Here is a 12,024-nt window from a genome sequence, read left to right as displayed (position 1 = left end):
CCTCACCGTGACTCAGCCGCGCGCCACGAGACTGTTCGAGAAGAGAGGCGGAGGGGCGGGGAGTGGGCGGGCCGACGGGCCGCGGCGCGACGGGATTGGCTGGATGGCCAACGTCGTGGAGCGTCGTGGGCCTCGGCGCGCTGGGATTGGTCGGCCTGCGGGTGACGTATCGGGGCGCGCCGGGAACTCCTGGGCGGCTCTAGGAGCCGGCGTTCGTAGATAAATGGCCTGGGTTTGCGGCCGTCGCAATGTTGAAGTTCCTGGAGGCGCGGGCGGAGCTCGGGCTGCGGGCAGCTGCGGGGCTCGTCGTTCTTGCTGCCGCGGTCCCCGGGGCTGCCCACGGAGAGAATCACCCACTTTTTTGTCTCTGCCACTTACTGCTGGCCCCGGCGGCTGCCCGGACGAGAACCAGGTACCCGCGCGCGGTCGGGGTCGGCCCGGGGCGGGGGGCGAGTGCTGGGCTAGCCCCAGGTCCTGGGAGGCTGAGACGGGAGGCTCGCAAGTTCGTGGCCAGCGTGCGGTAATTTAGCGAGACCTTGTTTCAAAATAAAAAAGACCTAGGGGCTGGTGTCACTTAGAGATAAAAGGCCCCTGGGTTCAATCCTCAGTATCACCAGAAAAGAAAAAAAAAAAAAAAGTTATTTGGGGGCTGGCATCAGGTTGTGGGCAGTTCTCTGAACAAAAACATTTTAGGACAAACTCGTCTGTGTGCACTGTGCCAAATCCTTCTGGTCGAGGATGAGCACACTCAACTGGAACCTGTTCTTAGCTGTGAGTACGGGCTGGGAAAGGAAGGGTAGAGGGTGTGTAGCTTAGGTGGGGGCCGAGGAGTTAAGGGTGAGCCTTTTGAGGAAGTGAAACTCGGTTTTTAAAATTATTATTTATTATTTATTTATTTTTTTGGTGGTACTGGGGGTGGAACCCAGAGGCTTTCTACCTCCGGGCTATACTCCCAGACCTTTTTTATATTTTATTTGGAAACAGGGTCTCACTAAGTTGCTGAGAGCCTCACTGAGTAGCTGAGGCTGGCTTCGAACCCGTGCGATCCTCCTGTCTCAGCCTCCCAAGCGCGGGGATTACAAGCATGTGCCACCACGCCGGGCTAAAAATTATTTTTTTGTGGTACTGGGGATTGAACCCGGAACCATTCTATCACCGAGCTACACCCCCAGTCTGATTTTGTTTCTTATTTGGAAACAGGGTCTTGCTAGGTTAATTAGAATCTTTGTTTCTAAGGCTGCCCTCGAACCTGTGATTCCCCTGCCTCAGCCTCCCAAGTACTGGAATTACAGGCATAATCCCACCCAGCTAGGAAGTGACACTTTAAACTGAGGTCTCAGTGAAGCGAGTAGATGTTAACTGGGGCAAGAGTGTCCCAGGCATAGGACAGCTTAAGAGGGGGCCCCAGGAGAGGGGAGGGAGCTGATGGGAAGATCTGGAAAAGACCTTGGTTACTTGAATTCTGGGAGGGACAGTTTTGAGAGGTCCTGGAGGGAACCTTGTGAATCCTACTGTGGGCTTAAGGCCTCTCTCTGTTGGCACAGCTTCACTGGCCATCTACCTGTTTTCTTGGGTGAGTTAATGGTTGGCACCTCTCCCTGATGAACTCCAGGTTCCTGTCACTAATGAATAAGCTCAAAGTAAAACTCAGTGCATAAGGGAATGAGAGAGGGAGAGGCAGGGGACAGAGTTAATTCTCCTCTGGATAGCCTAGTCAACTAATGTGATTTAACACCTAGTAACAGAGTTTTGTTTATGTCAACAAGCATCTTCAGTAAGTGAAACTTGACTTAAAATCCATTGAGATTTTAATGATTCCTGGCAGCTGTGTGACTTGAATGTGGGAAGCCCCTTTCAGTATGAGTTGAAGTGTGGTTTAGTGAAAACCTGAAGTTGGGGTAAGCTTCATAAACTAGGGATTAAAAGGACTACAGAGCAACTCATCTGTGCTAGTGGGGTTGGTTTTGAGGCTGAGGCCTGGTGTTTGTGCTAAATTCCCATTTTTCTCTTGGTTGAAAGTAAACAAGGATTTGTGATGCTTTGGTCTTGTGCAAGGGCCCAGGATGACTTGGATATTTAGTGTTCCCTACAGAGAGTGTCTCTTTGCTCTTGTTTATCTGTCAGTTATGAATCCTGAGGACTAATCAGCCATCATTGATTTTTCTCCTAACGTCTAATTCTCATAGGCCATCTTTAACTGCCTTCCGTGTTTTGAACACTTTTCACAATGGAGTTTCCTGATTTGGGGAAGCATTGTTCAGAAAAGACTTGCAAGCAACTAGGTAAGCTTTTTTTTTTTTTTTTTTTTTTTTTTTGGTGGTACTGGGAGTGGAACCCAGGAGCTAACTCCGGGCTACACTCTCAGACCTATTTTATATTTTATTTGGAAACAGGGTCTCACTAAGTTGTTGAGAGCCTCACTAAGTAGCTGAGGCTGGCTTCGACCTTGCATAATCCTCCTGTCTCAGCCTCCCAAGTCACCTCGCATGGCTAGTAAGCATGTTTTAAAAGAGCATATAAACCGGCTCACACTGGTTAATCCCTTTACTTCAGAGGATGAGACTGGAGCATCACAGGTTAAAGCTATTCTCAGCAATTTAGCAAGATCCTGTTTCAAAATAAAAAGGGTTAGGGGTGTATTTTAGAGGTAGAATGGCTTTGGGTTCAATCCCCAGTACAAAAAAATTAAAACAAATAAATAGATAAAAGAGCATATTAGTAGGAAATGGTATTTTTGTCAGCTCTATTATGGGGGAGATTCGTTTTGTTTAGTTTTGAGAAGAGAAAGGGCCGACCCTGAACTTGCAGTTCTCTGCCTCAGTCTCCCCAATAGCTGGGATTGGCTGTGTTCCACAGTGTACAGCTGGGAGATCTGGCCATTACATTAGTTAGCTGGTAATTCTCCATTTCTTAGTTCTGACTTTTCAGTATTAGGACTCTGGTATGGGGGGTACAGGTTCTATTCAACATTGGTATTTAGAAGTTGGGCATGGGGGTGCACATCTGTAATCTCAGTACTTCAGAGGTTGAGACAGGAGGATTGTAGGTTCGAAGCTAACCTCAGCAACTTAGACCCTGTTTCAAAATAAAAAATACAGGAGGGTGTGTAGCTCAGAGGTAGAATTCCCCTGGGTTCAATCCCCAGTACTGCAAAGAAAAAAAAATTGAGTATTTACTATCCACCCAACTCCAGGGATCAGGCTGGCTGCCAGGGTCAATTAGATATGTTTGTTGTTCCTTAACTAATCTAGGTACTACTTGAAATGGGATGTCTATTGAAAAGGTGAGTTTTGTAGATCCTTACTGTCATAGGACATTGTTTGCCAACTCTAGAGTTGTTTTCTCAGGTATGATAACTTGTGAATACATTTATCTCATAGGCATGACTCACTTAGTGTAGGTAAATACTTGCTTAGTATGATCCATAATTCTTTTGTTCTAATGCTTTAAAGTCTTTACCATTTTGTTTGTTCTTTTAGATTTTCTTCCGATAAAATGTGATGCGTGTAAACAAGATTTCTGTAAAGATCATTTTACCTATGCTGGCCATAAGTGTCCCTTTGCATTCAAGAAGGTAATTCATCGTACTGTTCATGTGGTTCGAATCTGTGCTCTCTAAACCTGCACTGCCAAGCCGGGCCTGGGGGCGCATGCTTGTAGTGCCAGTACTTGGGAAGCTGGGACAAAAGGATCACAGGTTCAAGGACAGCCTCGGCAAGTAGTGAGCCTCTCATCAACCTAGTGAGACTTAGTTTCAAAATAAGAATAAAATAGAGCCGGGCGTGGTGGCGCACGCTTATAATCCCAGCATTTGGGAGGCTGAGACAGGAGGATCGCAGTTCGCTGACAGCCTCAGCTACTTAGTGAGGCCCTTTTCAACTCACTGAGACCCTGTTTCAAAATAATAAAAAATAGGGCTGGGGGTGTCGCTCGGAGGTAGCATGCCCCTGGGTTCCATCCCTAGTACTGTCAAAAAAAAAAAAAAAAAGTGAAAATAAGAATAAAATAGGGCTGGGGTATAGCTCAGAGATAGAATACCCCTGACTTCAATCTCCGGTATTAATAAAAAGAGTAGGAAGACCATGTTATGATTTTGCTTGTTTCTTGTTTTTTGTAGTATTGTGGATTGAACCCAGGGCATTCTACTGCTGAGGTGTACACTTAGCCCTTTTGTTTTTTCATTTATTTATTTATTTATTTATTTATTTTTTAAGCGGGTCTGAGGATGGAACTCAGGGGTATTCAACCTCCAAGCTATACCCCCGGCCCTGTTTTTTATTCTTTATTTTGAAACTGGGTCTCACTAAGTTGCGGAGGGCCTCACTAAGTAGCTGAGGCTGTCCGCGAACAGCGATCCTCCAGTCTCAGCCTCCCGAATGCTGGGATTACAAGCGTGCGCCACCACGCCCGGTGCTTTTAATTTTGAAACAGGGTCTTATTACTGAGAGTCTCATTACATTGCTGAGGCTGGTCTTGAATCTACAGTCCTCCTGTCTTAGCTTCCCAAGTCCTGGGATTACAGGCATGGGCCAATGCATCTGGCTTGGTTCCTGGTGGCAGATGGAGCTCGGGTGACTTCACATGCTTTGACCAGGGCTGGTCGTGGTCTGGCCTGCTGCCCTTTCTGCGTCATCAGGGTGGGTGGGGAGAGTGACTCATACAGTCCATGTTTACTGATAAGTAGACCAGCTGCCTCATTTTTGTGATGACCAGACCTTCCCCTGTCCCCGGGGGAGGAGCCTGGCTGGAGATGGTCTAGTAATGCATGATTTTTCTTTTTTTTGGGGGGGGACTGGGGGTTGAACCCAGGGGTGTTCTACATCTGAGCTTCTATATCTCCAGCTCTATTTATTTTTTATTTTAATTTTTAATTTTTCTGGGGTGCTGGGGATGGGACCCAGGGACATTCTACCTCTGAACTGCACCCCCAACCCTATTTTATTTTTCATTTGGAAACGGGCTCACTAAGTAGCTGAAGCTGGCCATGAACCTGCAATCCTCCTGTCTCAGACTGGGATTACAAGCGTGTGCCACCACACCCAGCTGTTACTTTTTATTTTAAAACAGGGTCTCATCAGGTTGCTGAGGGTCTAAGTTGCTGAGGCTGGCCTTGAACCTGGGATCCTTGTCTCAGCCTCCCAAGTACTGGGATTACAAGCCTGTGCTATGTGCCACTTTGTCTGACTCTGTTTAAGGGCACTGTGCTCCCTGACCGTTTCCTGTGTGAGGTTTGGCTGTCCTGATCTCAGTGTATCACCTTACATTCATTACTTGTAGGATGTTCAGGTGCCTGTGTGTCCGCTCTGTAACGTTCCCGTCCCTGTCAAGAGGGGGGAGATCCCAGATGTGGTGGTTGGAGAGCACATTGACAGAGACTGCACATCTCACCCTGGGAGGAAGAAAGAGAAGGTAAGGACAAGACCAGGACCTGGGAGTGTTGGTTTTCCTAGGTGGAGGAAGCTCAATTGCTCATCTGTGGTTTATGTGCAGGGTAAAACCCTTCATGATAAATGAATGTTTTCCTGTATTCTGAATGACATTTCTTAATAGTTGGAGAAACAATCTCTAAATGTTAGGGGTTATAGGTTAGGGTCTTCTTCTAGAAGTTGAACCTAGGTCAGAGGATTCTACCTCTGAGCTGCATCTGCAGCCCTTTTTATTTTTTATTTTGAAACTGAGCTTTGTTTCTTGTTGAGGCTGGCCTCAAACCTGCGATCCTCCTGTCTCCGCCTCCTGAATACTGGGGTTATAAGTGTACACCAGCACACCCAGCTCCCTCCTATCAATTTTTTATGTTGCTGGGGATGGAGCCCAGGGACTCCTGCACAGGCAAGCTGTCTGCCACTGAGCCACATCCCTAGCCCCAGAAACTTCTTGCTTTGGTAGTGTCAGTATTTTCCCATTCCCTAAGCTGCGCATCCGCTCTCGGCCTGACTTGTCTGCTCGTTTGTGGCGGCTGCTGCTTCTGCAGAGGTGCCGCGTCCGGACCTGCTCTTGCTTGCTCTTCAGTTCAGCTGTTACCTGTTGCCAGTGTGTGCTGGGTGAGGGTGTAGCTCCGCCTGCTCTCCTGTCACTTGTGCACGGGCGTTCTCTTCCCACGCCCTCCTCTTGGTAAACTTGCACTGTGCTCAGGTGGGTGTCCGGGCTCTCACCCAGAGGACAGCAGTCCAGAGCTGCTTCTGGTGGATGTGCGTCCCCTGCGTTCTCTTAACGCTAGATCTGGATTTCCTGTGCTTTTCTCTTTCTTGTTTTTTCCCTTATGTGATGGAAACTCTTCCTTTTTCCTGGAGGGAGGCTGGGAAGTAAGGGGCACTGCCTCTCTGTGGCCGGCTGCCTGGGGTTCACATCCTAGCCTGGAAGGCCTTCCTGGACGTGGGGAGATGTGGGTCACTCCCCTGTGCTGCCCTTGCTCCAGGGAGTCCCCACCCTGACTTTGACCACTGCGGACAGGTTTCCTCCCAGCATCCTGGAAGATCCCTGTGCTGGGCACCTGGTGGACCCGCCCACTGGAAACTCCAGCCCCAGGGTTCTGGGACATTCTCTGTCTCTGGATTCTTGGTTCTTGGGCACATTAGCCCTGGCAGGCTTGTTCCCAGGCTGTTTCCTGACCTGCTTATTGTCCCTCAGTGAGTGGGCTTCTCATGTGCCTGCTTTGGAGCTGGCTGCTCAGTAGGCGCCAAGCGGATGCTGCCTTCAGGAGGAAGACCTTCCTGGTCCACTCCCTCAGGAGGCCCCTGAGGTCCATGTCCTTGCACTTTTCTCTGGGGCTGGGATTCCCAAGAGAAGGTGTCCTTCCTCCTGCTTGGAGGATGAGTTCTAGCCTCCAGAGCCCTGGCAGCCAAGTGGGGAGCAGCCCAAGGCCCAAGCGCCTGAACCTGTTGTTACCCCACCTCCACCAGTGTTCCACAGCTCCTCTTCCCCCACTGTGTTCCCCTGGTGCTGTGTCGTCTGACTCAGGTTCTGGGGGGAGGTCGTGGGGTCTGTGTGAGACCTGTGCTGTTTCTCATGCCATGGGCCCGCTCCTCTGGGCTCCTGGTGCTGGTTTCTGAGCCTCTGGAGTCCTGTTTCACAGGTAGAGTTGCTTCATGGCCTCCCACTTAGGTTACAGTTGGACTTTCTCTTATTGCCAAGCCTGTTACTCTTTGTGTGCTTTTTAGCTTCTAAAATTTATGGCTGTTTTTGTCTTATTCTTTGCTCTGGTGGGTTTATCCCTTTCAGTAAGTCTCTTTGCTGTCACTTTTGCCGTGACTCAGGAGGGGCAGAACCAGCACGTGTGTAGGGATTCCCGCCTTAACCAGATGCCCGAGGAGGTTGGCTTCTGGGTGCCTTGCAGACTGCATGTCCCCCGGGTTCTGTAGACTTCAGCACTCTCGGCCTTCCTTCAGCCGGTCCTGGGTCTGGTCAGGCCAGCTCTGCACCTTGCCCTTCCCCGGGAGGCTTACTCAGGTTGTTTTTCTCAGTAGAGTAGCTTTCTCAGGTGCATGGCCCCACCCTGTCCTGGTGTTTTCTGGAATAAGAAGGGCTGGGGGTGTAACTTAGAGGTAGAATGCCCCTGGATTTAATCTCCAGTACCAATAAATAAAAATAAACAACAACAAAACAGTGACTAGTGGATGTGCCTTTTTCTTCCTAGTCTTCCAGGGACACTTCTGATCCCCCTTCACTTAAATCCTCCATTTTACTGACCCCTTAACCAGTGTTGGGCTCTTCACCTGACACTAAGATTTCTCAATGGAATCTTGATGTCTTCTTTCCATGTGGCCAATACCTGGTTTTGGGGTGAATGAATGGTCTGGTTGGGGGCTGTTTAAAGCTCTGCTCACAGAAGCAACTTTGCTTTCTCAGATTTTTACATACCGATGCTCAAAAGAAGGATGCAAGAAAAAAGAGATGCTACAGCTGGCTTGTGTGCAGTGTCATGGAAATTTCTGCATTCAGCACAGACACCCTCTGGACCACAGCTGCAGAGCAAGGTGAGGAGAAGCCCTGGCCAGAGCCTGCAAAAGGGCACGCAGGAGGAGAACCAGCTTGAACTCCAGAGGTTGGGGAGAAGGGGAAAGTGTCTGCTCTAGAGTTATGGGATATAATGAAATTGGATTCTGAGTTAAAGTAGGAATCTAGTTACATTAGGTTCTTGGGGCTGCTTTAATAAAAAGTACTGCAAACTGAGCCAGGCGTAAGTTCTCTGAGGAAAACAGGTTTAAAAACAGCCTCAGCAATTTGGCAAAATAAAAAATATTTTCAAAATAAAAAATAAAAGCCGGGCATAGTGGTTCATGCTTGTAGTCCCAGTTCTTGGGAGGCTGAGACAGTAGGTTTGTGGCCAACCTCAGCAACTTAGGCCCTCTGCTAGCACCTCTATCAGGCAGCAGAAACACTGGCCTGAACTTGCTGTTGACCACAAATCGAAGGATCTGCTACTTTTGTGTTCAGACATCTCTCAAGTCCATACCTGAGCTCAAGTGGGTGTTCTTGATACATGTGAATGGACACGTATCTGACCTTTCTCTGCAGGTGTTCAGTGACCAGAGCTGCTGAGTCTAAGCCGTCGGGAGCTTTAAACAGCCTGTCTTCCAGTTGGCTGGCCCAGCAACTCAGGTTAGTCCAAATGGCACGTATGAGTATATTTATGTTGGGTACCGGAGGCTCTGTGTCCAGTAGTCATAATACAGTTAATATGGACCAAGCGATATGGCATGCTTCACAAAGAAGTGGGGGTATGGGACTTGAGCCCTGAGGTGTAAGCACAGCCGTTCCAGCCCAGGTCACAGCAGGCCAGTACATAAATGCTCCTGGAGCATCCACTACTTGTAGGTAATCAAGATCATCCAAGCTGGGGGTGGTGGCGCATGCTTGTAATCCCAGCATTGGGAGGCTGAGATAGGGGGATCAGAGTTCGCGGATAGCCTCAGCTACTTAGGTCATGTGCAGCTCAGTAGACCCTGCTTTAAAAATAAAAAGACTAGAGCCGGGCGTGGTGGTGCATGCTTGTAATCCCAGCATTCGGGAGGCTGAGACCTGGAGGATCGCGGTTCACGGACAGCCTCAGCTACTTAGTGAGGCCCTCTGCAACTCAGTGAGACCCGGTTTTAAAATAAAGAATAAAAAGTAGGGCAGGGGTCGAATGCCCCTGGGTTCCATCCCCAGACCCGCCAAAAAACAAAAAAAAAACCTAAAAATAAAAAGACTAAAAATTAGAGCTGGGGTGTAGCTTGGAGGTACAATGCCTCTAGGTTCCGTCCCTGGTACTGCCAAAAAGAAAAAAGAAAAAAAGAATAAAAAATAGGTTTGGGGGTGTAGCTCAGAAGTAGAATGCCCCTGGGTTCCATCCTCAGTACTGCAAAAAAAGAAAAAGAAAGAAAAACAAAAGAGATACATCCAGAGCTCAGAGTGTGGGAGTGATGGTACATGTCTCTAATCCCAGTACTTGGGTGGCTGAGACAGGAGGATTGAAGGTTCCGGGCCGGCCTCAGGAACTTAGCAAGCAACTAAGACCTGCTTTAAAATAAAATAAACAGGAGTAGAGGAGTAGCTTTGGAGATAGTTTGCCCCTGGGTTTAGTCCCTAATACCGAAAAGAAGAAAGGCATCAAAGCAGTGACTCCACTCTCTCTCCTCTAGGTGGAAAGTGAAGTGATGCAGGACCGTTCACGCCACGCCGGGTTAACTTCAGATGATGGATGCCCTCGATGCGTTTCATGGCAAACAGTCTGAAACTTCCTTGAGACTCTTGCAGTAAAACCTACAAATGTTTGGCAGAGTAAATAAAGAAGGATATTAAGTGATACTTCAAAGGAGGCTCTGTGACCGCAGCAGCAGTCTTGTGGCTTCCAAGTGGGGTTGGTGTGGGCCAGGGGCCCGTCCCAGATCCAGTCTTCTGGAAGTTTCTTTCACTTCAACACCAGACTGCTGACCATATCCCAGTACTTGGGAGGCTGAGACAGGAGGGTCACATGTTTGAGGCCAGCCTCAGCAACTTAATTTAATGAGACTCTGTTTATAAAGGGCTGGGAGTGTAGCTTGGAGGTTGAATGACCGATTCAGTCCTCAGTACCAACCAACAAGAACCGGGAAGAACTAGCCTAAAACTGCTCATTTGTATGCAAGTTTGATTTCAGCGCCAAGAAGAAAGTCACCAAATACCAGCTGTTCAAGACCAAGTGATGTTTGGTGTTGAAGTGACAGAAACTTCTAGCAGTGCCTCAGCACCATGATAGCAGGCAGAGGGTGTTCTTGAGTACTGGAAGTTATAGGGGCTGGTTTTTATTTATTTTTATCTTTTGGTGGTAGTGGGGATGGAACCCAGGGGCCCTCTACCTCCGGGCTACACTCCCAGACCTATTTTATATTTTGATTTGGAAACAGGGTCTCTTAAGCCAGCATGGCTGGCTTCGAACCTGCGCGATCCTCCTGTCTCCGCCTCCCAAGCATGGGGATTACAAGCGTGCACCACACCCAGCTGAGGTGCTGGTTTTGTGGTTTTGAGCAGAAAACCCAAATGGAGGGGGAAGAGTGGGTTGATGAACAAGCGTGGCCTCCGCTGGCTGCCATAACCACTGGCCAAGGCCTCCAGCATTCCGGTCCTATACCACCCAGGATAAGTCGGCACTCTCGCCTCCAGGGACCCTGGGTGTTAGATAGATGAAACGGTGCTATCTGAGCTGGTCCTGATCACAGCCCCATGTTCCAGCAGTCCCATTCTGGGCATATAGTCCAGGATGAACAAAAATCTTAGCAACTTGTCTTTTATTCTGGGATTGTAGCCTTTAAATAGAATGGCTAAGGGGTTGTTTTCAGTTTCCATTCAACAGACAGACCATTTCTTGCTGTTAATTAGTGGGATTTCCTCTAGGCCGGTGGTTCCCTGGCACTCGCACACATCAGGATGGCATGAGGCTCTCCGTAGTGCTGGACTCCTCCCATCCCCAACTTTCCAGCTCTAGGTCTGGGGGACTCAGGATTTACATGTATTAGGAACTGGGGTCTCTATTGGGAATCTAGTTTGTAATTGTAGAGTTTGGTTTTGTTTTGGTGCTAGGGATTGAACGTATGACCTGGACTCAATCAATGCGCTGCATCCCCAGCCTCGTAACTGGAATTTGTAAAGTCTAAATACAGATCAGGCATTTCTGCTGAAAACTTAATGTCCAAGTCCAAATTGAGATGTATTCAAATCGAGACTCAAACACCAAGTGTCAGGCTCCATGGCACTTACTTGCCTGGAGTCCCAGCAACTTGTGAGGCCACGGCAGTAAAATTGAAAGTTTGAGCATCTTAGTGAGATCCGGTCTCAAAATTAGAAGGGCTGGGGAGGAGCTGAGTACACAGTGCCACTGGGTTCAATCCCCAGTACTGCAGATGAACACCACTAGGTTTTGAAGCAATACTAAAAAGTGTAAGTATGATTGCTAAAGTATTGTTTACCTATTGAAATAATATTTTAAGTATGGATTAATAAAACAAGATTAATTTTATCTGTTTCTGTTAGATTTGTTTAACTGGCTACTTGAAATTTTAAAATTTGGTCGATGGTCTGTGTTACGTTCCTATTAGACAGTATTATAGTAGATCATCCAAACCAAAAGACAAAGCTCTACAGGGAGCCACCCTAATCCAGACTTCAGCACTCCAGAATCCAAACATGTGCGTGCCAACGTGCTGCCACAATGGGAAATCCCACACCTGACCACATGGCAGCTCATAGTCAGAACAGGGCACCCAGAAATCTTGATTAAATGACCTTCATGCAGGGTTGGAGCTCAGTGGTAGAATGCTTGTGTAGCAGGCTGAGTCCTGCGTTAGGTCCCAAGCATCAGGAAAAAAAGTACACACTAATCACAGTGGTGGACACCTGTAATCCCAGTACTTGGGAGGCTAAGACAGGAGGAACACAGGTTCAAGACCAGCCTGAGCAACTGTCTCAAAGTACAATATAAAAAGGGCATGGTGAGCTGGGCGTGGTGGCGCACGCTGGTAATCCCAGCATTTGGAAGGCTGAGACCGAAGGATCACGGTTCGGGGACAG

At 48.3% G+C, this 12,024-nt stretch overlaps 1 protein-coding gene across 1 annotated transcript; it reads left to right on the top strand.

The window, feature by feature from the left end:
• Positions 1-2,227: 2,227 nt before the first annotated feature.
• Positions 2,228-9,636, top strand: ZFAND2A (zinc finger AN1-type containing 2A; the record flags this gene model as incomplete). The annotated part of the gene is made up of 6 exons (XM_080703813.1): positions 2,228-2,282; positions 3,480-3,574; positions 5,278-5,409; positions 7,846-7,973; positions 8,515-8,598; positions 9,621-9,636. The coding sequence occupies 6 exons, from the start codon at positions 2,228-2,230 to the stop codon at positions 9,634-9,636; spliced, it is 510 nt and encodes a 169-aa protein (XP_080559939.1).
• Between the last annotated feature and the right edge of the window lie 2,388 nt (positions 9,637-12,024).

The sequence above is a fragment of the Muscardinus avellanarius genome, assembly GCF_963383645.1.
Source record: "Muscardinus avellanarius genome assembly, chromosome: 10".
NCBI classification, from domain to species: domain Eukaryota; kingdom Metazoa; phylum Chordata; class Mammalia; order Rodentia; family Gliridae; genus Muscardinus; species Muscardinus avellanarius.
Note: the sequence above shows the minus strand (reverse complement) of the source record. Positions and strands in the feature narration are given on the sequence as shown.